Source organism: Rhea pennata, chromosome 1 (genome assembly GCF_028389875.1).
Source record: "Rhea pennata isolate bPtePen1 chromosome 1, bPtePen1.pri, whole genome shotgun sequence".
In the NCBI taxonomy this organism is placed as follows: Eukaryota; Metazoa; Chordata; class Aves; order Rheiformes; family Rheidae; genus Rhea; species Rhea pennata.
In genome coordinates this window covers 193,540,289-193,568,117 of record NC_084663.1, presented here as the reverse complement: position 1 = coordinate 193,568,117, position 27,829 = coordinate 193,540,289, and the positions used below count along the sequence as shown (strand labels likewise).

General features: G+C 40.3%; 1 protein-coding gene across 2 annotated transcripts in view; it reads left to right on the top strand.

The window, feature by feature from the left end:
* MTUS2 (microtubule associated scaffold protein 2) overlaps positions 1 to 27,829 on the top strand; it is a 321,795-nt gene that overhangs the window by 132,010 nt on the left and 161,956 nt on the right. For both annotated transcript variants that reach the window (XR_009957320.1, XM_062567163.1), the window contains exon 5: positions 4,401 to 4,607. Coding sequence is in view for 1 of the 2 variants with exons in the window: in XM_062567163.1 (XP_062423147.1) it covers positions 4,401 to 4,607 (207 nt within the window). In the remaining variant the exon portion in view is untranslated. The remainder of the gene's footprint in view (positions 1 to 4,400; positions 4,608 to 27,829) is intronic.

Below are 27,829 nucleotides of genomic sequence, written 5' to 3'. Positions count from 1 at the left end.
AGTAGTATAAAGTGAGAATAATGATATTTATAGCACCCCATAAAAGGAGCTGAGATCTCTGAGAGAAAATGACACCTAATTATTGAAAGAATTTAGAAGAAAAATGCACATTAACAAAAATAAATAAATAAAAATAAAAGGATTACCAAGGATTCTGAATTGTGGAGAGGAGTTGAAGTATTGAACTGCTACTGTTCTTCATATGAACACACTTGTGTAACTCATTTCTTTAACTTTTCATTTGCTTTGGCTAAAATATATTTCAGATTTCACAGAGAAGTTACATGAAAGTTGTACTTTAGTTATATATGTGCATGATGTGTTTTGTGTGCAGTATGGATGCAGAAAAACGCTAGCGCAGACTTTTCTTTAGGCTCCCCAGGCACATCTGTTTTCTGTCAATCCATTGCTACCTTAAAATGTTTTCATGTTCCTAGACAGGAACATGTTATAGAAAAACCGCTTATGTTCCATACAGACAACAATATTTAATTCTATAATTAGCTCCAGGCAGTCAGACAGCTGGATGCATTTTTGCCAGTTTTTATGCTTATTTTGGCAGATATTTATTAAAAGGAAAACTGCTCATTAAAACAACTTTCATTTTGACCTCCCAGACCTTGTTTGTAGGAATCCTTCCGTATCTCTAAGAAACAGAAATAAAACTCAATGATATTTAGAACAGAAAATAGGTACAATAGGCTGATGTTGTATGTATATTAATGAGAAAGAAGACACAAACTGACTTATCTTTAAGGATTCATATGCATCCCTAATGAGGATAATGTTCTGCCCTCAGGTACTTGTGTCACTTTTCACAGAGAGTATGACAGAGCTGGATTATTAGGATGAGAAGTGAAAAATAATTTAAGGATGAAGATGAGCTCAGAATACAAAATATTGTCAGATTAGGGGAAATCTGAATTGTAGTGACAAAACTGAAAACTCTAAAAGCACAAGAGTGTGAGAAAAAACACTGAATCATCTGCCCAAATCTAGGAGAATGATTCTGAATAAGAAGTAGAGCTGACTGGGCATTTTCTGGTGAAGGAAGACACCAAAACTTGTCACCAAACACATCCTGGTTTTAATGATTTTCTTCTTCTTTGATGAAACTGCTGTCAGGGTTTTGATGCGAGGCTGGCCCATATCTTGCTAAGTGCCCTGAGGAGTGCTTTGTTTCTTGGGTGCTGGCAACCCCACCACAGGCAGCCCATTGGGGCTGGGGACCGCTGGGCTTTCTTGCTTGCCCACAGTGCTCAGCACACTGCTGGCTGCAGGCTGGTTCCTCCCTCTGCACTGCAGAGGACAGGAACCCCTGGGGGTTGGTGCAGCCTACATGGCACAGGGCTTCCCTGCTGTTAAGGTGGGACTTGGAAGTCCCAGGTGAACCTCGTGTTCCTAGGGCAAGCCCATTTCAAGGTTTTAAACAAAACCATTTCTAACCACTTTTTTTCACCCTATAGTGGAATTTCCACTGATCTGCTACAGGAGTGTTTTTTTTTTGTTTTTTTTTTTTTGTTTTTTTTTTTTTTTTTTTGATATTTTGTAGCTCCTTGCTCTAAAATGGAGATATTTTAATTCTGAAACTAAAATGTTTTGCACACTGTGATTGGGATGTATGCCTTTTGTCACACACAGTTCCTTCTTGTAATTAGTCCTGTAGATAGCTGGTGAAGTTGATGTTGGGCTCCAGCTTGCATGTGCTGTGCAGTGAGCTGGGAAGGTGAGCTGCTGCGACCACACAACCACTGACGTGTTGGTGTCAACATCAGAGGGGCAGGACACACCTAGCTGTGGAGTGAGGAGAGCGTGAGATCTCTTGCACAGTCTGACAGTGGCATAAGCCAGTTTCAATCCCACCTTGAAGCTTTTCACAGAATGGTTGAGGTTGGAAGGGACCTTTGGCGATCATCTAGTCCAACCTCCCTGCTCAGCAGGGTCACCTAGAGCATGGTAGGCAGGGTTGCATCCAGGTGGGTCTTGAATATCTCCAGAGAAGGAGACTCCACAACCTCTCTGGGCAACCTGGTCCAGTGCTCCATCACTCTCACAGGGAAGAAATTCCCCCTCACGTTCAGGCGGATCTTCCTGTGCTTCAATTTCTACCCATTTTGCCAATGCAGGAAGATATTAACCCTCTCAGATAGAAAGATTCTGACTAAAAGATAATTACCTTGTCATTTCTAGCAATGGGGACTCTTAAAGCTTTTCACTGGACACTTTTTATTGTTCCTAAATTGATATAACTAAAATCAGTTGACATGATTTGCAGTAATTGCAAATGCTGCTGAGGACGGTGTTGAAGTCTTGTTCTGTGCTGCCTTTCTGGGTAGTCATTTAGATGTGATACGAATGTCAAGTCTTATCATTGGGGAGTGAAGAAATCTGGTTTGATGGGACATTGCGGATAATAGTAAACCAGCTATAAAATAGCATTGCAAAAGCAATACAGCGCAAGCCTAGCAGTAAACAGTAACATCACAGCTTCGCTCTTCTCATTGCTAATGTACCTGCACCCGGACCCACAATGATGTGTCAGCAACCATCACACAGGCCCAAATGAAGTCAGATTCAGGGTGAGAGCCCAGAATTATTCCTGTCAGTTAAGAAAGGATGAATGGGAATTTTTAACGATTTTTCATTACACATTTGTTATTTGTTACTTTCCTTTTGGACCTCCAAAGCAGGTCCTTTTCTGGCCTGGTAAAGATGCTGCAGTCAGACATCCATTTCTTTGAGTCTTACTGGAGGCCTGAACTCTTGAAAAGTGGTTACAAAAAGATGGCTGCAGGCTGCCCTAAAATCAAAAAGATTTTAGGATTTATAGTATATAAATTCTTTTGTTCATTGAACAAGTAACATTTTTTGTGTCTTTTATAGGAATGTGTTTTATATAAAAAACAATACTATCTTTTTGCCTGGTGTTACATTTATTTTTATTGCAAAAGAAGAAGCTTAGTTTTGTCAAACACAGTTTAGTATTATTATTATAATGAGATCCATAACTATATTTCAAAATCCCCATAATATTTTTTCTACTCAAAGGAATTAATCTTGTTTTCTATAAAGTCTCCTCAAAGAGTAATGCTTCATTAAAATTAATAAGGCTGTGACCTACATAGTTTACAAAAGAATTAAATACTGTAATAATGTGAAGACCATATTTTTACGGTACAGTTAATTTCTATTTTTCCTTTAGTATTATGAATGTGCACTTCTTCCTTTGAAGTATGTGTCAGGCTAAAATTCCCAAATACTGTTCACTTCACAGGAATGGAAATGGGGTGAATTTGTGGCCTTTTCTGACAGAATACATTGATATTTCTAATACTCCCTTGTCTCCCAACCTGCTGATCCCATCTGATTAAATATTTCAGCATCAACTTTTAGAAAACTTTGTTGATTTTTTTTATATTCTCACTCCATGGGATTCCACAGGGAAGAGACAAAAATACAGAGGGAAACTCTGTCCAAATGTTACGTCCAGTTGAGGTCCAGATCCACTTGCTGTCGAGGCCTTTCAAACCGAACAAAACTCTGAACTTCAGTCCTTACACAACGATAGATTGTAACGTTTATGGAACTATATGCATTTTTTTTTCCTAGAAAAATTTGCCTAAGAAAGAGCAGTTGAACAGTAGTGGGGACACAAACTGGAGAAGGATGGCCAGCTACTGGTTACCACAGCCAGACATGATTGCCTAACCATTATTGTTATTGCCTAACTTTATCCCTGATAACCTGCTACTTGCAGTTGTCTGAGACTTAGCTAATGTGATACAGATAGGGTAATATTTTATGGTGAAGTGAAGTCCGTCAGTAGAAATGGTTAGTGGTATGTTAAAAAGGATACCTTACTACGGCATGTCCTTTTTCCCAGGCTTGATGCAAGAGAAGGACATTCTTTTTTTAGGTGAATTTTGAAAGAAAGAAGATTCCAAATAAATATTTTCCTTAATGGAATACAAAGAAGTACTGTGTCCTTGAGGAGAATTATTAGCATTCTACAGTTGTTTTGAAAATCGGATGCTGTGCCTGGTGTTTGTCTCTGTGTGTGAGTTTCTATAATTGGCAAATAAGAAAAATCAGAAAATGATACAACATGAAAGAAGAGAGCATTTAAAGAAAAAAAAACAAGCTTGTATGACATTACTTTGCTGGAGTTTAGACTTTTTGCCTTATGGGTTCTTGTTGCATTTCTTATTTTAAAGCAACCTGTAACTGTTTCACAGAATGGCTTTCTGGTGGAGCAAAGAGCGAGCCACCATTGCAGACTGAGCGGCCGTTAAAGCTTGCCTTCGTTTTCTGTACTGACTCCAGGTAGTTAGTTGGTACAAGTACTCTTCAGTATGTCTCAGTTTCATTTACTTAATAAAAATTTCTTTTTCTTCTTTCAGTTGATCTTAAGAAAGGCCCATGCCCAAATGCTGCAAAGTCAAATCTCCCCAAGCCGTGTCAGTCCGGACTGCGTCCTCCTGGTTATTCACGCTTGCCAGCAGCTAAGCTGGCAGCCTTTGGTTTTGTCAGGAGCTCAAGCGTATCTTCTGTCTCAAGCAACCAGTCAAATGACAGTGCTCAGAGTGATCAGAGCAAGACAACCAACCGTAAGTCCAAAAAATGGCGTTCCTTTAGGGGGATATTAAATAGATGTAGTCCAGAATTGTCCAGAATGGAGTTTGTCTACAAGGACTAGTTTAATCTGTGTAACATTCACTAATCTTGTCTGTGAGTTACAGGTTTGGAGTCTTGATTTCCCAGTTTAATTTTTTAAAATTATTAATAATAGATGAATAGTAGCTGAACATGTATTGCATATATAAGCAATTAGTTTCCCTATTGCTGAGAAAACTCTACAAGGAGTTGACCTGAGGCGTTTTTGTATTTTGTTTTCACCTGGAATCTTCCTTCTTACAAGCTGAAGTAAATAAATAAACACAGTAAAGTGTCTGATAAGCACATTGTAGTCACAGAGAACAGATTAGGATAAAGATTATCCAAAAGGAGCAATGTAGTCTATCTCATCTGCTTTTTCCTATGCCTTTTAATATGCAATGTGATAAACTTGATTTAGAAATTTAATCAAACAAATGCTAGTGATATAAAATAAGATCACAACTGATATCGTAACTACTGTCTCATCTCCAGACTCCCTTGGCTGAAATGTCATCTTGAATCCTATTTTCTGTAGCAACTGCTAATTTTATTAAGTACAAAATAACACAAGCTGCAGCATGCAGTCTTCGGGACATGTGCATTTGCCCTGGGCTCAGAGCAGGAAGAGGGATTAAGAGATTTTCACGCTAGTTTTTCTTTGAAGACTGGATTGAGCCTATTGAGCCTGAACCGTGTCAGTATTAAATCCAGTGGCATCCGTCCTGGAGGAGCGCAGAGAGGGCAACCAGGTAGCATAAGCTGCCAGCAGCAACAAGGTGCTGCAGAGTCCAAAATCTTTCTGTGTTAGTATTCATCTGAAATGGATGACAATAAATGAAATGAAAATTAAAAATTCTATGGATTTTCTCTTTCTACTTTTAAAAGAGGTCATTGAAATGCAGAAGAAAGGGTCCATCTAACTCCTATAATGTTGCTAAACATACACTTGAATCCTTGTTTTACTCTTGGACTGATTGCATGTTTGTATTTATGTTATAATGAGCGTTACTTTGTTCTGAGGGTAGTCGATCTGCTTTGCTTTGCATTTTTGCCCTACATTTATGCCTTCAGAAAGCTTTTTCTTTTATCAAGCAGTGTAATCTTCCTGCGTTTGGTTACAAAAAGCCTTTGTTAAAGACAGAAGAGAAAAAATTATGTAATTCCTAATTAGACAAGCAAGAAATGTTGTTGTCTAGCAATTTCATGTGTGAATCTGAAAAAAATAGCATCTGTAGATATAGCACTGTCCTCATGAATACTGTTGATGCATATAGTTTAATATGTTAGAGAATTCTCTAAAATCAAAGTATTCTAAACTGAGTCAGTTGATTTCTCAAACTTTGGAGGAAGCACAAGCAATCTCACACTCGGGAAGCTACATCAAACTCTTCATTAATCTCAGCAGAGGTTGATTTCCTTTCTATATTCTGATGTATTTTTAATTACATTTCTACATGAAATGTGAAACCATGTTTCATTCACCACAAGTATGTGAAAGTATTCAGCGCAGATATTTTGTTCCAGCTCACTAGGCTGAAGATGGTGAAGGTGTTTTTAATATTAGGCTTAGGATTTTGTGACCAACTTGTGCACACTGTAAGAGTGTTTCTGGATGCCATGTGTTTTTAAAAGTCAGGCAATAATTTCTTGTGGGAAGTGTTCTGCTTGCACAAAGTGCTGTAGACACAAGCTCAAACTGTCCTCTGATGAAGAATGGGACCTGTAATTTCTGCTGCTGCCCACCAGTTAGGTAGCCCATCTCAGCAGTTGTCTGATTTCCCTCCATCTCCATGGGGAGAACCAGAAAAACAAACACCTCCAGTGGGTCATCTCTAACATGGTTTGTGCTGCATACTCTCTGGCCCGAAGTTACAACTGTTTTGATTTGCTTTGAATTCAAAATGAATGAGAGCAGAAACTGCCTGGGCCAGGTGAGAGAGGGCGAAGAGGCATTCCCACGGGTGGTTCAGGGTGATAGCCCTCAGGTAGGTCATCACCCAAGAGTTCACCTGATGTCACCTGCTTTCTTTGGGTTAAAAGCAGCGCCCGTAACTCTTACTCATCACTGCTGAGAGGATCACTTTCTTTCAAGAGTGATAGAAAAAAGATTGTTTCCTTACTGATGAATACTTAACTGTCATAGAAGTGTTATCAATGTGAAACTGTATCATCTTTTTCTATTTATAGCCTATGCAGCAGCCAGAGTTTTATTAGTTGTCCAGCACCCAGGGAGCACAAGTTAGTTACCTTCCGTTCCAGTGCAGCTTATTTTGCACAGTTCAGCAGTGCGCTTCAACACGTACAGAGAGCAACTGAAGAGTGGAGGCAGGGGACAAGTACTGGCTTAGGAATCTTAGCACAACATATTATTTATTTCTTTCACTGTCTGCTGGAAGAATGGTTTTATTTAAATTAAGTAAGAGGCTGATTCTGTAGTTACTTACTTGAGATCATGTTTTCAACTAAATCAGGCTTAATAGAGAGCAGGGTAAAGTTTTACTATTAATTTCCTAGCTCAGCAGGGTGGAAAATGCTGAATGATCTAGCTTTAGAAAACGTCAAAGATATACGATAATACGTTTTCCTACTTAAGCAGCATCTCTATGTGCCAAGGAGACAGAATATAATTGAAAACAACTTACAAGCCTGCAAATGTTGTAAGTGGAGGGGCTGCTGCTGTTGTAAGTGGAGGGGCTCACCCGAAGATCTTTTTCTGTCACAGGGAAAAATACCTCTAATCCTGTAAAAAAATCACAGTGCAGTATCAGTTTCTGAAAAGCAGATGGCTGTAGCTGAGTGAGAGGAAAACACAGGTGTATTCTTGGGGGGAGAGTGTTTTTTTTTGGTAAATAGAAATTCTCGATCTGAAGAAGTCCCTGAGTGATCCCCTGTTTGCTTTCTTCAGCTCTGCCAGATGTTTCACAGTGGCAGCTCTTCCCAGAAACTGATGGCTACGTTTCTTTTCAGAAATCCCAACAAGTGTCTCGTTTTGGCATACTAATAGCGATTAAATGCTGTCTAGAGAGCAAAACTGTATTTGTTTAGTCTGAAGAGGCATGGTATTTGTGTTGTGGGGAAGTTTGCTAATGAAGCTGAGATGTGGCAGCTTTGTTCTTAACCAGGTTTCTCCACTTCCCATGACCCTTCTGAGAGCAGCAAGCCTTGATGCAATGTTCCGGTCTGCTCAGCTGGTTCTGGCAATAGCTCACTTGTGCATATTGACACAATTAAATGGATTTTTAGAGAAGGGACGGTGCTCTTTTCCTTCCGAGCAGACCAGGCAGGCTGTGCAGCACCTCCCCATTGGCTCTCTGGTCTTGCTGACGCGGGATGTGGCAGGTCTTCTCTCTTGGGGATGTAAGCACTTGGCACACAGGGGAGCCAGGCTGCATGCAGCCCATTTGGGGTGTTGCTGACATGGGAGGCAGCTTCTTGCCTAGTGGAAGGCAGTGGGACATGACTGCCAAAGCCAAAGGCCACTCTGTTTTGAGAGAGGCAGCTGGCTCCTGAGATGGATCAGGGATGCTCACCGCAGCTGACCACTGCTGCTATGTTCAAAACAAAATGGTTAAAATGGTTCAGCACGAGCTCTTTGCCCTACGGCGAGCAAGGCAGCAGCTGTGTTTGTATGAAATGCTTCAGAGAAATGCAGACCCTGAGGGCTGTCCGTGCATTTCCTAGGGAGTCCATCTTCTGTTGCCGCTGGTGTTCTTCTCTGCTCCATAAGGAGAGTGCAGCTTTCCTTGCTGGATTCACACTTGGCATCCCATTGCTTTGGGGATTAGAATAGCTCTGTGCCATTGCCATCAACCCACAGTGGTGACCAGGTGGAGTCTGCTGGGACACTGAGCTGCAGGCCACGCACACTCTGGTGCTGCCCTGCATGAGATGGTCGTGAAACCTGGGCTGAGACTCAGCTCCACGTTCTATTATCAGACCCCTAAATTCATTCCATTGCCCAGATCTGTTTGCAAATAATATTTTTGTCAAGCTTACATGAAAAGCTCATGCTTACCCTTAGCTCCTGCCTAGTACTTTAAATATATTTACCTTCTAAACCTTTTTTCTTTACTTGGGCAGAGCTTTTATATCAAGAAACTTGTCTAGTTTCTTTACACTCTAAAATGTCTAGAATATAAAAGTTCAGATACAATATGCCTTTAATCTGTATAAGAGGGGCTTGATTGTTCTGCTAAGTCGGAGAAAAAGCGAATGAGTAGCAAAGTCATGTCAGTGGCAGAAACTGGTATGATTTGGAGTGGAGAAACAAACTGTGTTAATGGAAATGGAAACATATACTCCCAACTAACTGAATTGTAACTAAACTGAATATTTTCCCTTGGAATTTGAAATACACTGCTGAAACTTCTCCTGTATCTGGTCCAGTAAAACTTACTTAAGAGCTTTTGAATCTGAATGTAACACAGCAAAATTTCCATAGCTGTGATATGTGATTTCCAGCATTATCTTCTAACTCTACAGTAAAGTAAGATTATGCTCAGGCTGTAGTTTCTCCTTTACTCGTTTAAAGGGTTGTTAAAGGGTACTCAGAGCTCTTTCGGTTGCTTATATCTGTATTTCTAGTGGTAGGATGAATATTCTGCTCACATAATTAGTTTTATATATTTAATCAGAACAGACTCTAACGTGCTGTAAGTACCGTGTGTAAAATACTTCATTAAACACTATGAAACAGTTGGAAGTGTGCAACACTGGAAGAAAGACTGTTTAGAATGATTTGAGATATGATAACTGCTATGAGTTTAGGAAATGGAAAAATGTAGGTATAATATCAGGAAATACTTCTTAGTCATAAGATCTAACAGTCTGTAAAATAATCTTGCAACTCAAGCGATGAAAGCCCTGTTGCTTAAGATTCTTAAAATAGAATAATAGCATAGCATTAGAAACAATTCTCTGGCAAGGTACTAGGGTAAAAGACGTAATGCTATTCAATATCTACCCGCAGTTCTAAGTGCTGAAGCAATTTCTTTCAGACAGAGCAAGAAAATGGTGATTAATATTGCAAAACTTGTATTAGTATCTCAGGAGAGCTATTTCTTGTTTTAAAATAAAGAAAGCGGAAACTGCAAGTTTGGTGTAAACCGCCATGATCCTTATAGAACGTACATAGTTCACAGCCTAATTTACACTGTTTTTTTTGCCTTTCATTGCTTGTCCTTTCTGGATGTTGAATTTCCATTTTGATAAGCAAGGATGTCAAAGTATGTCAGATCCAAGTGGGTGGAGAAATGGGGAAATCAGAGTGAACAGAGAAATCTTGAATAACTGGCTAATTGCTTCCAAAAAAAGGCAGAATATTCAAAACTGTAACATGGTGCACAGAAACACCATTTTTTTTCTCAAATATGTAATCATGTACATGAAAACACTTTCCTGTATGAAAATACAATTCGAAGTTCCATAACTGTTTTTGTGTTGATTTTTCTACATCACAAATTCTGTTTCTTTTTATTTCCCTCTTGTCTACTTCTGGTATTAATGCTCTGATGAAAGAATCACTTTACTGAATCACTTCACTTGGAATGGGACTAAAATAGAACAGTATCATGTTAAGATTTTCAGCTTTATAGGGTAAAACCTCTGGAAAAATGCAATATGCTAACCAGGAAGAGCAGGGATTGGAAAAAAAATTTTGCTGTGCTCCAGAGCATTTGTTTTTTCATACTCTAGTTGCATACTCTAGTTGTGCTGTGAAAAAAACCCTTCAAAGAGTGATTTGGAGGTGTAGCACAGCAGTCCCTCTCTGGGTTTTCAGGGATTGAAACAAGAATGACGCAGCATAAACTGTCCATCCATTTCAGTGGGTTTTAACTAAGATACCTGTGATAGTTATTTTAGAGGTGACAATACTTTAATAGTTTAGATCGTATTTTTACTGTCTACATTGTTACCTCTTTAACTGCACACCAGAGCAGTACCATACTGTGGGGGTCCATACCACTCTTTCCTGTCATAAGTAGAGGCAGAAAGATCAAGCTTATATGGAAGCACAGAACTATTTTTATATAGAGGTTCAAACATGAAACATTTTCAAGGCTGCAAATTTCCTTTTCTTTTTTTTTGAGCTGAAAATTTGTCAAACCTGCATGCAACTGTCACTTCTGCAAAGTCCACTTTTTATAAGCAAAGACCAGCTGAAAAATATTCCCCACTCTAGTGCCAGCTCAGCTTCAACACAGTACTTAATCATCATGTTTGTTATTGTTGTAAAAGGTCACATAAAATCTGAGATTTTAGAAGTAACAAGCCCAATCTTAGAAATTATGTCTGTGTGCTAAAATTGTCCATGCTCAAGCCTGGTTGTTCTAATTCCAATTTTTGGCACTTATTTCTGTCTAGCTTTTAAAAAGTGACTGAAATTTGCTGTCCTACTTTTCGCATCTAGAAAATGGGGTGGGAGGGTGTAAATGTTTACAGAGGTATTTGGCGATGGAGGTAGGTACAAGGAAGAAACGGGTAGCAACAAAACACACCAGGGCTGCCAGCTGCTGGTTTCGCTGCAGAGGGTAGCGCGTGGCCCTGCAGCGAGACTGTGCACATCCTAGGCACGAGAACTACCTCTTTCCTTTGACTATATGGGGAGACGCTGGCAGTTTAATTCATTTATCAGTCTCTTGAATGTAGTTATTGCGACCGCCCGGTTAGGCACCCCTGTACTGGGCTATTTCATCAACCCTGTCTTTGTTTTAGAAGTATCTTGTGGCTATTTTGGAACATCCTGCTCTGTCCTGGCCAGTAGGAGATCCCACCTACTTCAATTATTGTGGTATAACAGGCTTCATTTATTAGAAGGATACAAAAATATCAATGAAGCCATTTCTAAAATAACTATTTTTTGGTGATTCTTTGACTCACGCTTTCTAAAGCATCTCGACCGAAGGGACTGCGCCCAAGGGTGCTGCGGGTAGCAGAGGCTGCTTCCCGCTGTAGCCAGGGTTGGAAGAGAGATGCCATCGGAGCGCGACGTTCAAAGTCCAGGGAAAACTGAGCTCGAGTCCAGCGCCTGTAACAGGGACAAGCGCAGCGTACCTCTTTCTGTGGGCGCTCGGCACAGTAGTGATTAAAATGTCCTTTTGAAATTCTGAATGCAAGCGGCAGCTGGAACACATCTGTCACATCCAAATTAAAACCTCTCTGAAGACCAGAAATCTCACTATAAATTTTCTCCTTTCTTCATTCTAATCTTTCTGTTTTATCTGTGGGGGGTGGGGGGCAAATACCCTTTTAGAAGTGAACCCTGTGAGTGCTCATTGGAATAGATTAATCTCCTAATTTAGCTCTAAGAAAAATGAAGAAATAAAGCTTTGAAGAAATAAGAAATAAGAAATAAGAGCTTTTCCATTTCTTTCTTTCTTTCTTTCTTTTTCATCCTTCTGGGCTAATCTGCTTTCTACTGGAATCATAGCTGAAATCTTCATAGTCTCGCACTAATGAAGTATCCTTGCCAGGACATTTGAGAAACTTTCCTCTTTAGCCTGTCCCTCTCATGCAACTAACACTTTATGCACATAAATTTAACATTTATGCACAGAAATCAATAGTTAGAAAGCATCTATTTTGGAGACCTAATTATTGGGGCTTGTCGTTCTAGCCAGCTCTCGATTGGATATTTCATTGGCTTCATCTGCAGTTTTCACGCTCATTGAAAATCAGGCTTGTGAAAATCTATGTGCATTAAAATTTCAGAAGGATTGTTTTCTAAAATACACTGCATATTACACTTGGTAAATTCCTGTGTTTTGTATTGCCCGTAAGACCAGACCTGGTGAGCACAGTGAGGGATTCTAGCTTTAAAATAGATGATTCCAACAGATGCGCAATTGAACTAATTACTGTCAATGACAAAAGTCATTACACACTCTGTGATAATAGATTTTTTTTTCAAAGATAGATGGGAAATAAAGATTTAAGAGAATTTAAAGATACAAAAAATTTGATACAGTTGTTAGAAGCCAATTCTGAATTACAAGGAGACAAAAAAATACTCAAGTCACAGTTCTGTATCACTGAAATTTTGAAATGATCTTTGAAATGGTACTTTCCCATTTGTAACTTCTCCTTAGGGTCAGTGAGATTGTTGGCTCACTCACGCTTATTTTCCTAAACAAAAGGACAGACCTCGAGGTTAGATCTTTTTTTTTTTTGGAGATCTTTTAAGAAGGACTAAATTAAAAAAGTGAGAATGAGATTATTTTATTACAATCATGTTATTAATATCTGTTGTCAAAGGTGAAATATTATGAATTTCCAGTGTACCTTACTAGCAATAAACAGCACCAAAGTTATAAGCATTACAAATATTACTAGCAAATTGCATTTAGCCCAAAGTGTTTCAGAAAACAGAGCTGACCTCTTTACAGTACATGAAAAATCAATTAACCAAATGTTATTCCCTCTCAAAATGAAGTGTGAATAATGAACACAAATAAGTTGGGATTTCAGGAAAAGCATGTCTACCTGTCCCTTTGTTGGGGGCAGAGTGACTGATTAGTTTAGGAGAAACATGGGAGATTAGTGCAGGTATGTATTAGTAGTGGAGCAAAGGAAGACAAACTTCAAAGAAGGTCTCATCTTTGATCCCATTAGGATTCCTGTAGAATACTTGTGAATTCTAATTTAGTAGCGAGAGAAGTGTTACAGCCAGAAGTGCAGCACTATTTATAGAGGGCAGACTTTTCTTGTGTAGAAGTTGGGCTGGAATCTCACCCATGACATTTTTTTCCATCCTGCTAATCTAGTCCAGCCAGGTTAAAATTGAGGTCATTTATTTAAGTCTTCCAGGTGCTCTTGAGAAGATCTGCAATAAAAAAGAAGGAACAGTGTCTTCTGTACCTTTCAGTATTGCCACAAATCTGTTAGTTGTGATCCAAGAACTGAAAAATTGCAGCTTAAATAGCCTTTCCTTTAGGCTTGATGCTTGACAGTCTCTGGAGGCCTATGCAAGATTACATGAGGCTGTAAGCAGCTAAAAATGTTAGCTGCTTGCAAGACCACAGGTTTTCAGTTTGGGATTTTTGAGGTTAATTTATCTGTTAAAAGATAACTGATAGAAGACTAAAATAAGTAAAATCAGAAAAAGAGACAAACTAAGACTCTTCAATGAAGAACACTAAACTCAATAAAATGGAAACAATTGCATAGTATTTTCCTCCTGGGTGGCAATTACTGCAAAATGTATGTTATTGACATACTAGACATCAGCAGTACAACCATCAGCTGCTAGCAAACATTTAATCCTTTGGACATGAGACTGAAAGATGGTACCATGCCTCCCAAGTGGCACACCTGTGACGTTAGTGTCACTGTAGGAGAAAGCTGCTGCTGTCAGGCTGGATTGGAATTTGCAAACAAGCCTTGACTCATGTCAAGGAGTCAATTAAGCTGGACTGCACAGAATAAATTTTTAATTTACGCTGTTCCACTCTTCATGGACTGCTGATACGGTTTCATATACTTTATTTCAAGTTACCATTGCAACATCCGTAAAAAGCTGCCAGTTCAGAAATGCTTATGCAAAAATAATAGGATTTAGGGAAAGTGAGTAGCGCACTCTGATTCATGGATGTGAATTGGAGCATATGAGACTGGGCAGCAGCATTCATATACTGACAGAGCACTGGAACAGGCTCTCCAGAGAGGTTGTGGAGTCTTTATCCTTGGAGATATTCAAAAGCTATCTGGACAGGATCCTGGGCAATGTGCTGTAGGTGACCCTACTTGAGGAGGGAGGTCAGACTAGATGATCTCCAGAGGTCCCTTCCAACCTCAACTGTTTTGTGGTCCTGTGATACACAGACCTTGACTTAAAATGGCATGTGAGGTCTGTCTCAGAGCCAGACATGGCTCCCACTGTACTCCACACACCAGCAGACCTACCAGATGAACATCTGTGCCTCCCTCAGACAGGCCCTGGGGGCTCCTGTTGTGCTCTGAGTTTATTGTGATTCATCATTGGTACTTCTACATCTATTGTTCTTTTTAATGAAACTAATGAGTTATTTTAGTGCACCTCTTCGCACTATCTGAATTGGGCTGTCATTGTTGTGGTGTATGGTTTTCTATGCAAAAAAGTAGATGTTGGCATGCAGAACTCAGTGGAGTGATGCCTACATTGGCTAGCTGGTGGAGTGACATCAATATCAACCACTAGAAACACTCTTTCTGCACTGTGCAGCTTGGTCAGACCAAATGAGCACAGAACAGGTGGTTCCTTCTTTTCGTGAACCTTTCTCCTTTCTTCAGATGAACATAAACTTGTTCTCCTCTTCTTGTTTTTCTTTTCGAAGCAAAAGGAAGACAAAAATTCCACAATATTCTATACTTAAACTAGCCATAAGGAAAGAGGAGAAGTTCTAACTGGCTGAGAATTGGGAGCCTGCCCTTGGCTTCATTGCTAAAACACAGAAGGAATACAGAAAACCAAACTCATGTCTCATTTCCTGCCATGGCTTTGCATCTCAGAAATAGTGTGTATTCCAGGTGCCATGATAACTTAATATTTACTTTTAATCAATTTAATCAAACTTATTTTCATTCAGTATAACTCTTTCATTAGAGTTAGACTACCTTTCAATTAGTCATTTCTGGAAAGTTATGTAAAACCTCCAGAGAAAACTAAGCAAAACTAACTGAAGAATGATACAGGTTTTGATTAAAACAGCATGACTTGGTCAAAACATCTTATGAACAAATCTGGACAGTTGGTGAGAAGTGCTTGTATTTTCTTCTGCCACTGCTGAACTGTATGGATCAGAGTGGGCCTAAGCTTGGTCCATACCCCAAAGTGCTGGGGGGGACTTTTGGGGGTTAGATGAAAGAAGAAAGAACACATTATTTTTAATCAGTATTTTTCTCTTAAAAAAAGTTTATTTGGCTTTTGTTATAGACTCTTTTGTTCCATTCCCTCCATAGAGCCTGGGAATTATTATTGTTACTTTTGTAATCTGAGGAAAGGGGACTTCCCAATAAATGTTATTGCAATCCTTTTATTTAAACAGAAAGTCTATTTTTAGATGCTTGGATGTGTCCTGGGATAAAACGTTCCTTCTCTGACATGTTCTGATGTTGACTAAATGCATTATGTACTGCAGCTAGGTATTTAAGGAATTTTAATTGTCTCAGAGGTACACAATAGCTTTTCAAATTAGGATATTTATCACTTGTCACAGTCTGTAAATTTAGATATAGAACAGGTCTGTACACTGTCAAGTTGTATGGGAAAGTAAGAAGCATAAGAGGTAACGTCATGGTCTCTGTGGCCTTCCAAAGAAATTGTTTTCAAGTAAATTTTAAAAATGTTTAATAAATAATTTTGAAATGTTTAAACCTGAAAGTAAGTAGCATGAAAATATAAAAAGAAAAGAAAGGAAAAGTCGATTCTAGGAAACTTATGCATGCAAGTCAGCCCCTCTCCTTTGGCAAAGTGATAGTTGCTGTAACTAATCTAGTAAATTATACCTGGCTTGTCAATGAGCCTCTGCAAGAAAGGTGCTGCAGCACAGTGGTGAAGTTAGGAAGCTTAGGGGAATGTACGCAGTCTTGAACTGTGATTCCGTGTAGTGTGAATCAAAAGTATCTGCAGATAAAAAATTCAGATTAATTGAACAAAGCTCCCAAATAGCTCATGGAATGATATAAGGTTGCTGTCAGTCACAGTAGGAAGATCAAGCTATCAAATGGCAACCTGAACAATTTCCAGCTAGGAATAGTTTGGTATTCCCCACTTTAGGGCATGCCAACTATCATGTTAAAAACTATTAAAACTAGTCTAAAACATCAAAGATTGATGCACTTTAAAACAGACTAACTTTTTCATGAAGCTCAAAGTAGAAGCATTCCTAGATTTATAAACATGTCATTTTAAAAATCTATTAAGCTGGATGGTAAACCTTTTCCTAACTTGATATGTTACCAGCTGTCAAAACTCAGTCTCCGCCCTTCTTGGTTGGTTGTGAAAAGTTCTATTCTATCTCCATGTGGGCAAAGGTAGAGCCAAGCAGCAAGGTCATGGCCAGCCTTGGTGTGGGTGAAGATCGGGACCACTTCTAGCTTTAGTCAAAAGCAATTTAACCACTACTATTCCATTTGTCAACAGTAATGCTTTCTTGACTAGGAAAATAATAATACTGTTTCTACATGAAAAATATTTCTGTATCAGAAGTTAGACATTAGCTTCACTTTACAGTGCTTCACAGAGCTAAAAGTACCTGTCTGCAGAGAGCAGCTCCTTCATCCTCTCCTTCTCCCTGTTCATCAACAGTGGTCTTCTGATCTCTGCTGTCACCTATTTATGATTTCTTCTTTCTCATAAGGCCACATACTTGGATAAATCAGCCTGCTAAGATATGCTATGTTCCCTCTTTTAATAGCTTTTAAAATATGATCATTCAGTGAGTGTTTCATTTCATAATGCCCGTGCCCTCTCTCTGTTTTGCTGGTTTGTCTCATGCCTTTAGACAAGGAACTTACTGTCTAATTGGGGCTGTTCATCACTTGTATTGCACTGTGTGCACTTCTGACAATGGATTTGATTTGCAAGACTGGTGCTAAAGTGACAATTGTGGTAACATTAGCCACCACAGCAGCAGAGGTAAAAGGCAAAGCTTCTACCTGCTCATTTGCACAATTTGTAATTAGCAAATGAAATATATAGATAATTAGCTTTGATAATGTTTCCTGGAAACTGCTAAATGCTTCCCTGAAAGCTTTCCTCACTGTAAAAATATTTTAGAGAGACAGTTTTGGGGAACAGGAAGCTCCTTTGGAGTTTTGAAATGTTTTCTCCTAGGTGGGCTGCAAACACGCCAGGGCATTTGCTGAACTTGGCCGTTGTGTTTTTGCAGTTTTGCTCTCCATTGCAAGGTCCCTCTGTTGTTTGAAGTAATGCCCTGGTTCACCTCAGAGTTCGGCTACGTTTTCTGTCATCTCACATTGGCGACAAGGCCTGAACAAACTCATTGCAGTGGATAATTTGCTCCGTCAAATTCACTCTGCAGACTCTGAGCATGCAAAAATTTTGCCTGTGGCTAACAATCCGTTGAGTCTACCGACACGCTTCCCCTGCTTTTGGCTCTGCAGGGTGAGGATCTTCGGTTGTGTAGGATTAACATCGCCTGACTTTGCTATTGCACAGCCGTTGCACTCTGAGGCACCCACTAAAGTGGGGGTCCCACCATGAGCAGAAGTGCTGCTGTGAGACAAAAGCTCTGAACTTCTGCAGTCCTTGTCCTTGGTGTGGTATCAAACCTGGTAATACTGAGATGCAGAATCACAGTGCAGTCAAATAAAAACCTGAAAGCTAGGCTGATACAGCACTTAGAGTGTTTTATGTTTCATGGTAGATAGTATATGTTCCTGTGTGTAGTGTATAATCCTGCCTTCAGGTGATATTTTGCTTACACAATCTTATTTAGAATAAATTTTATTTCAATTAATTTAATTTTTGCATTTTATTTGTATTTATTTACTTGTATCTAATTAATTTTATTTTTAAATTAGTTTTACTTATTTAACTTCTCTTTAAGCATTAACTTGCAGACATGGGGCAGGCAGAGGTAATTATGCCACAGCTGACATTGGACTTTTGTTGCTTGGTGACTTAAATGCTGCTTAGCAGATTAGAAACTATTTAAGTATGGCAATATTTTAGCAAAGATTTGGTAACAAATCACTGTATATAAACTTATTATTCATCTTATATAACTCACTATTCATCATCATAATGGTAAGGGTTGAAGGGTTAGGTTTTACATTTTTCCTCTACTTTTCCAGTATTGTGCTGGTGATTAAGCAATTTTTGTGGTAGGGATTCAATGGAAATAGATCAGAAAAGTCTAAAAAATCACTGAGCAATGCGAGGGCTGCAGCAGAGGGGAAGGGATGGCTTTGCTGGGGATGGTCACCGGCACCCATCCCACTTCAGAGAGTCCTAAGCTGTTCATGAGCCATGGTGGTTTATAGCACAGTGTTAAAGCACAAACTGTCTGAGATTTCAGAGCAGTTCATAGGAATTAAACTGTAAAAATATAGAGAATAATTAATGGGCAGCTTAAGGACCACTCACACTTATATTAACGTGAATAAGTTCTCTAATTGGCTTCACTGGGACCTTAAATGAAGAGGTCTTGAACAGCATGGTCTAGCATGAGCTGGGAATCTGTGTCATTCTGAGACTCAGGAGCAATGTGTTTCCTCTGTGTTTGCAACAGGGAAGTCCAATCGTAGCAGATAATATTATATTGCAAATATCTCACTTTCGGTTAAAAAAAAAACATCCCGACAGATTAAAAGGCACTTCAATGGTAATTTATTTTTACAAATACATAGAGAATTCCAATTATCTGAAATATGGAATACTGCTCTGCACAGTGTTTTTAGTGCAGCTTCCACTGATTCTGCAGGACAAACAGGGTCAATTAATTTATTATCTGTCAGTGCAGATTAATATATTGATAATTCTAAAGCAGTTTGCATTTAAGGGTATTGGTGAATACTGTAAACTTCAGGTGTTTTTTTTCAGAAAACTTGTGTAGTAGGCAAGCATTATTATGATTGTCTTGTGGAAGGAGAAGTGAGAATTTTGTGAATATGCCCCATTTCTCCTGTGAGCCATCTTGAGGCATAGCTGGAGGAGGTTTACGTGGGGTATTTGGAGATTCAATGCCTCCAGCCCTCTAAAGCCCCTCTATTCCCAGATGGTGAATCTGAGAGCTGAGCTTCCTAGGAATGCAATGGGGAAAACTGTGGGAACAGCACTTTAAAGGAGGTAGCTTGCCTAAACCACGTCTGGGGGGAGCACAGTAACACTTCAGAACAGTGTTTGAAGTGTTTAGACACCAATGTCATATTTAGCCACTCGCTCTCGTCTCAAGTGGAACAAAGCCCTGCTTCCACAGGGAAAGCTTTAGGAACGTTTGTGCCTTGATGTGACGCAACTCTGTCCCCTCCAGGCTTCCTGCATGGAGGGATAACTTGCCGGGAAGTGTCCCAGCAGTGAAGTACATATAGTCCTTAATCTTTGTAATGTTAGCTTTGGCACTTGTCATATCAAAGTATTCAAATTTATGAAGCAGTTTCTTGGAGCTCAGTTAGTCCCCTGGGTGACTTTTTTCCAAAACCAGCAGCTGAGCTGCTTCCCTGTTAACAGTGGGTAGGGAAATAAGAGAATTGTGCCTTGTGAACTGCAGGGAGATTAGAACAAGCTAATCACAGAATAATGAGGAGATAAGTTAAAGACATTAAAGGCACTTTCAAATGGAGAAAAAAACCCATGAAAATAGAAATGGTCTTAATGTGTATTATATTCTGATGCTCAGGTGGAAGTCTACATTAGTTGAGTACAACCAGAAAGGGTCATGTTTGATTACAGTTACTTTTTCAGTTAAGAAAGTGTAATGAATACGTAAAATATTTCAAAAAGCAGTCTTAGGGAGATCAAAGACATGGGACTATTGAAAGTAGGGCATGACTATGAGATGTCCTTGTCCCAAGGCATGATCAGCTACACCTGACTGTTTTGAAGCAGGCGTTTCTTTGCTCTGTTCATAACATGTTTAAGTAAGAGTCTCCAGCTTACTGTGAAACCTGTTTCTCTTCTTACCATTTGCAAGTCATTCCTGTTGTCTAACCTATATTTCTGTAGCAGGAGTTTAGACCTGCTGCTCTTGTTTTATCTGCAAAGGATGCAGAGAACTGTTTGTGTTTACCTGATATGTATCTGAAGACTGCTGTGTGTCATCTCATTTTCCCTTCTCTAAAATGAATCAGTCCAAGTGCTCCAGCTTTTTCTCATAGGTGATACCTTCAAAGATGTGTTATCATTTTGGGGCAGGTTTAGCTCAGTTGGTTAGAGCGTGGCGCTGCTAATGTCAAGGTTGTGGGTTCAATCCCTGTATGGGCTATGCTGAGGGTTGGACTAGATGACCTCCAGAGGTCCCTTCCAACCTTACCATTCTATGATTCTGTGATTTTCTGTTCCTCATCTTTGCACTTTTTCTACTGTGTTTGTATGTGGTACCCAAACTGGGATCATTATAGAGGTCTAATATACACTGCTCCACAAAATTTTCCATAAAGGGAGTCAGAGTCTTCAAGGAGAGGAAATTATACCATCCAGAGTTATCAGGACTTGTCCAAGGTTACCCAGGAGGCAAGTGGCAGAGCCAGGAGGGGACCTAGGTCCCCAGACTCCCTGGCTGGGCCCAGTGTGAAGTGTTGTCTCCCTTGACAGATACACCATGGCAGGTCTCTCTCTAATGAAATGGGCCACATAGCATCACTAAAAAAACTGGACTGCCCCTAGGAAGTGATCCACCTTCTTACAGAGGGCGAGGTGTAGTGCTGCCTTTTGTATTTATATGCTAGCTGCTCTTAGGATGGCTTTAGCCCATTTAAATTCTTGTGTTCTCAGCTCTCTCACAGGTTAAGTGCATGACATTGTATTAAATGTGTATTCTTTTCCCTTTCACCTTCAAAATATTCCATAAATAGAGGTGGGTATCTAGAACCTGCTTAAGCTGTATGCAGAGTAAATTTATTTGTCTTTTTTAGTGATGGTTTGGTGACGAAAACCAGAGCATTTTAACAAAAGTACTGGCATGTTCAGCTCATTCCAAAGATGCTTACTTTACCAGCCCAATCAAGTAAAAATACTAGTAGTTCTAAAATGAGGTAGTAGGAGAAGCTGCCCAGCATGAACTGCAATTCAAATCTATTTCTCCTTAATTATTGTGCATTAGTGAGTACATTACATTGTTCAGCTTTTTCCATAGTTGTATGGTGTTTGCTGAAACATATGGTCAGCATCAGCTCAGCTGCATGGAGTAAACACATACTTATCTATCTGATTTTAAAATATTCTAATCAGTATTCAGAGGATCTATATATCACGTCATTGCAATTGCTCAGAGGTGTTTGTGTGTTTGCATATTCTTTCTTTTTTTCCATTTGCTAGAGCATACCAATTCTTTTTCTTCTCAGTGGACTAGTTTATCTGTGATTTAAAATGCAAGAACTTTCTTACCAGAGGAAATCAGTGTGCTAATTTAATACCAGCAATTGCTTCACCTATCCAATGCCAAAGGGACCCCAGTGCAAGAAAGGGGGTACTAATATAGCCCTATGAACATGCAGCACTTATACCAGCACACTGCTGATGATTAAAAAACACAGGAGGCATTTCTTCAAAGGATTCTGAATAAAGCCTTTGGTCCCATTTCCACACATGGTAAAGGGATTTTTTTTTCCATTGTCCTAAATACATTTGTTAAACTCTCATTTTCAACAGTAGCTGAAGTTATATCAGGGAAAGCTTTTGCACATGGTTAGTCTATCAGTGAAAGTAATTGAGGTATATACTTGACCTGATAAATATCTCAGCATTTAAAATCCTTCAGAATCCTTGGAGAGTACTACTGAATCTTTTAAACACGCACTTATAATGATTTAAGAACCGAGACGCTGGAGATTTAGTGACCCAATTGTGCTCTACACTGCCATATGCAGGAGTTGGTTTTCATTTATTAATATATATTATCTTTGATCCCTGTGAACATGCATAATAATTTTCAAGTGCTAAACGGCGTTCTCTGTGGCCTAAGTGGTTAGCGTGCTCTAGCCGGTAGACCAGCAGACCCATGCCCAGGACGGATACAGCGCATGTTGAGCAGCATGACAGCCACTGCCACAGCAAGTCCGTGCACACGTCCCTGCACAGCCAACCTCTAACGTCGCTATTCTGCAGACTGCTAGAGTGTCTTCAGTACTCTTGTATGCTTGTATGCTTTTAAAGATATTGTAGTTTTACTGGGAAATGTATATGCTGAAACTTTCGGTGATATCAGATGTTGTGACAAAGAAACAGACTGGAGATCACATGAAAGTTTTGGACTCAATTGTTCGTTTAAATGTAAATCTTTTCTGTAGTACAGAAAGCAGCAAATACTGTTCCTTCCTTAGCACTACAGTGGTAGTCTTGCCATGGTTTAAACAGCATTTCTGGGTAGCCGTAGTGTCTTAATGCTTTATCATGTAAGACTAGCTAGGACCCCCTGGTATGACCCAGTAATACTCTTCCCCAAATTATTTCTATTCCAGGGAGAGAAGTAGAGATGATTATATATGAAATGATCTAATACTTAAAATAATAATAATAATAATATGATTAGATATTAATATACTAATAATAACATTGATATAATAATTATTAATAATAAAGAATACCCAAAGATCTAGGTTACCATTTGCTGTTATCTATTTTAGCCCAGCCACTTGCATTGCTTAGTAAAACATCTAAGCAAATTAATTTCAAGCATCCAGGCAGGATGGTCCTGAGAGGTGCATTGTGCACCAGCACTGCATGCCTGTGGCTACCCTTGAGGGCTTTCTGTCTATCACACAGTCCCTTTCTGTTTGCTTAAAAAATTGTTCCAGTGCTTTCCGCCAAGCTCAGTTTGTTTTCTCCCTGCATGCCTTGGGCAGCCCTGTCCCTGCGTCCCTGTAGCACTGCTCCTGATGTTGCAGGGGTGGCAAGCTTCCCGAACTGCTAATGGTGATACGGAGGAGATGATAGGGAGGGTCGTCCTGGGGAAGCTTTGGCAGTACAGTGATGCTGGTTGCTTAAACAGCTAATAGCATTTTGGGGCTCTCCTCATCAGCCCCAATAGATGCTAATTGTCATATACTGAAAACTTTGTGCAAATTTGGTTTCTAGAGGAGTAATACCTCCTTTTCTAGGCCTCCGCTGGAGCTGACCATACTAGAGTTACACCACGCCATAGCACTGCAACTAGATCTTGGAAAGCCCACCACAACCTATATTTGTGTATTACTGGCTGCTGTAGGATACAGCTGTACAGAAGGGCACAGCTGCCCCAAATATTGTCCCCATGTACTTTCTCCTCTGAAGCTGAGAAAGCATCCTGTTGTCCTCCTGCCATCCCGCCCCAGGTATGTCACTCAAGGCTCTTCTCAGACTAGCAGTCCTCACAGTCATGCAACACTTGCTCTCTCTGAAAGACTGCTAGAGCTGAAAGCCTTTTCAAAGGGCACGGAGTCACATTGCTAAGCACAAAAATAATGCATTGTGATCCAATGTTAAATATATTTCTTTTCGCGAGAGCAAACAAAACTTTTCTGTTCTCATTTAAATAGGCTTTGGCAGTGAATGAGCCCTTCAAGCTAGGTGACAAATAACTGCACTATAAAATGGAGAATTCTGGCTTATGGAGAAAAAAACCCAGAATAAAATAGTGAGAACATTTACATATAGATAGTCTATTGCTTTTTACTGTGGTCTTGCTCCATATCCATTGCTAAAGCAAGGTGCTGTTGATTAATTGGACCGGCTCAGGTTACTCATAGGATTTTGTTCATTCAGAGACAGGCCTCTGCCCCATAGACTGTCTGAATTTACTCATAATGGATAAAAAGAAGTGCAGGCCATCCCCTAGCAAAAGCCTTGGGCAGCTTGTTGTGAAAAAAGAGGCGTAGAAAAAGGCCATCGTAGCCTCCAAACCAGCTGAAATGTAAACAGGACCTCCGTAGCAACAAGCTGTGTCCTTAAAAGTACTATAAACAAAAACCGAGGCCGTGAACCTTCAGTGCCTTAGAGCTGACTGTAAGTGCCAATAATGGGATGCCTGCTCATGCACTTGATGAAATGTGCCCTTATCAGAGGCATTAAAATGATATTAGTCAATTAATTGAAGTTAGAAGTTGCAGCCACTCTTACAGCCACTGATCCTGAAGCATTATTTAAGGAGACGTAGGTGAGAAGGAATTTTGTTTTTGTACAGTGACTTTCACTGAAGGACTGTTAATAATGATAACAGTGCCCCTCTCCCATCTGGCAATAAACATACCTTCTCATTATGGCGCTTGTGATTTTGAGGTTCTTCTTCATCAAAAGAAAGATTGTATATCACTAATGAGATGTGCTATATTGAAGTAAGAGTGCAGTATCATCCCTGGATGAAAGCAGAAGGAAGATGCTGATTGATTCAGCGTGGGAGTGTAGATTTCTGGTGCTGTCTTAGATACCTCAGGGAATCTTGCTGGCCTCCAGCTGCTGCTGTTGCTCTCTTGCATGCCCTATGTCATAATATCATAGAATCAGTAAGGTTGGAAGGGACCTCTGGAGATCATCTAGTCCAACCTCCCCGCTCAGCAGGGTCACCTAGAGCATGGTAGACAGGGTTGCATCCAGGCGGGTCTTGAAGATCTCCAGAGAAGGAGACTCCACAACCTCTCTGGGCAACCTGTGCCAGGGCTCCGTCACTCTCACAGGGAAGAAATTCCCCCTCACGGTCAGGCGGAACTTCCTGTGCTTCAATTTCTGCCCATTGCCTCTTGTCCTGTCACATGGGACAACTGGAAAGAGTTTGTCCCCGTCCCCTTGACACCCTCCCTTCGGGTACTTGTACACATTGATAAGATCCCCCCTTCAGTCTTCTCTTCCCCAGGCTGAAGAGGCCCAGCTCTCGCAGCCGTTCCTCATAGGGCAGGTGCCCCAGCCCTCGGATCATCTTTGTAGCCCTACGCTGAACTCTCTCCAGTAGCTCCATGTCTCTGTTGTAGTGGGGAGCCCAGAACTGGACACAGGACTCGAGATGAGGCCTCCCCAGGGCTGAGTAAAGGGTCAGGATCACCTCCCTCGACCTGCTGGCAACACTCTTCCGAATGCACCCCAGGAGACCATTGGCCTTCCTGGCCACAAGGGCACATTGCTGGCTCATGGTCAGTCTGTCATCCACCAGCACTCCCAGGTCCTTCTCTGCAGAGCCGCTCTCCAGCAGGCCAGCCCCCAGCTTGTCCTGGTGCCTAGGGTTATTTCTCCCTAGGTGCGGGACTCTGTACTTGCCCTTGTTGAACCTCATGAAGTTCCTCTCTGCCTGACTCTCCAGCCTGTCCAGGTCTCTCTGAATGGCAGCACAGCCCTCAGGTGTGTCAGCCACTCCTCCCAGTTTGGGATCATCAGCAAACTTGCTGAGGAGGCACTCTGTCCCCTCATCCAGGTCATTGATGAAGAAGTTGAACAGGATGGGATCCAATACTGACCCCTGGGACCCAGGGAGCCCTGGGACCCAGTACTGAGCCCGTGTGATGTCTACAGTCCCATGCGGATGTGTCGGAATCATTAAGATGTCTAAAAATGGGACTTAGGTGCCTACGATTTCACAGACAAATCTCATCTCAAGGATTCAGCTTCAAATTCAGATACCCAAATTCTGGTACCTGTGATGCTCCTTACATGTGAGCTACATCTGATACTACCTAAATATGAGCCAGGCACCTGTGCTTCCACAACAGGTAACAGAGATCAAGTCAGTGCAGTTAATGAAGTCTGCAGAGCTATATCCACCACATCCTAAAGTGGGTCATCCTAAAGTTTTATGTCCCTCAGCTGCCCTTGCCTGTCCATGCAGGCCTGTCATGGGTCTGCTTGCACTGTATACAAGGGAACTAAACGAATCTGCCCTGATTCTGTGTTCCAGCTTTCTTGTGCAATGGCTGGGAGTTATCATTACTTCATACCCAGGATTCTATGTATGTTTTAAGTATGATTATAATATCTTTTTTGAAGATCATTTGAAAAATGGAGCAAATGCAAAATAACTTCTGTCTTCCTGCTAGTAAGAGGGTGAGAGAGTCCGATTTCCTGGTGGTGATCTCTGGCTAACCTGAAACAGGAAAACTCCTCTTTGCTCAGTAGTTTATCTCTGTAATTTGAGATTTTTGATTCCTTTTCTTTTGTCTCGTATGAAAAAGCATGTGACTAGTACAGGTATATTTATTGAACCATTATTTAGTATTGAGTCAGCTGTGATCCATTCGTACCTTAAATATTGATGCCATCTCTTATCTATAAAGATGAGCTATGGATATTGGTTGCTTTTGATTTAGCCGCTTTCAGCTCTGACTCAAGATCTAGATTATCTTTGGCAAGCCTGTCATCATGGGTTATGCGTCTTCCAAATTTGTCTTGCATCTTAAGGTAGGTGTGCTTTATGGCTTTTACTTCTTTTCTTTCATACTATATCAGAGATGAAACTTCATGTTGTAAAAATAGATTATAATTAAATGGAGATTCATGAAAAGGTTATTTCTGTGAGTGTGAAGAGTTCATGAAATATAGCATTTTCTATTTTAAAATATTCAGAATCCAGATCATTATTCTGCCATCCTCTACTCTTGTTATTCTTTGTCCTCTTCTTTTTTGGTATACAGATCATGCTACTTGTCTGTGATCTCTCCACAGACAATTGCTTGTAGTAGCAGCGTTCTTCAATTTGTAGCCGCGCACAATGTATCCCATTTAACCAATTCTTCATGAGCCATTTGTCCTTTAGAACACATTTTCATTCTAGTAGGACATAGGGTTTGCATCACATGCTATTGATCCATTTAGAGCCTGTATCAATGGCTTCCTAGAAGTTTCTTGCTTATTGTGCTCATTACTTTCTTGATCTTTTGACACAATAGAATCCTTTTTTTTTTTTCCATTCTGAATACACTGTGGTATTCTTGATGATTTTTGAATCTGCGGTATCCCAAACTTTTTAAAGTTTTCAGTGATATCTTGCAATGTGAATGTGGCTCTTGTCAGTTCTCAGGAGAGTATTCATGGCTTTGTGTCCCAAAGTGGTGCCACACAGGCACCTGGGCCCTCTGCCACTGTGTGAATACAGTCCTGGGAGTACGGTGTCCTGGGCTGTTTTTAACTGGAGCTAGAGGAAGTCCTTACAGCCCTTTCTGTCCCAGTGAAATGTTCCTAAGTGTTTTCTTCTGCCACCTGCTCCTTCAGTAGAGGAGCAGCAGACAATAGCCCAGTCCTCAGAGGTCCTAGGCATGGCTCTTGTGGGAAGACCCCTTGCTGTTGCTCGTTGCTCCTTGCTGTTGCTCTCTGAGCTCAACTACATGCTCTGGTGGGCTAAAGGAGCATCCTTTGTGATTGCAATTGCTTGCTGAGGAGATATTTTTGCCTGTCTCATGAAATTCTCTGTGTATAGGCTGCAAGTACATCTGAGAGCTATGCTGAGGTATGTGGATGTCTCTGGAAGGATTTGCGCCCACTGCTTGAATGTCCTGTATAGGTTCAAAGAAAGCAAGAGGGACTGTCAATAGCATGTTTCATGTTCTCCTCTTCCTCCAT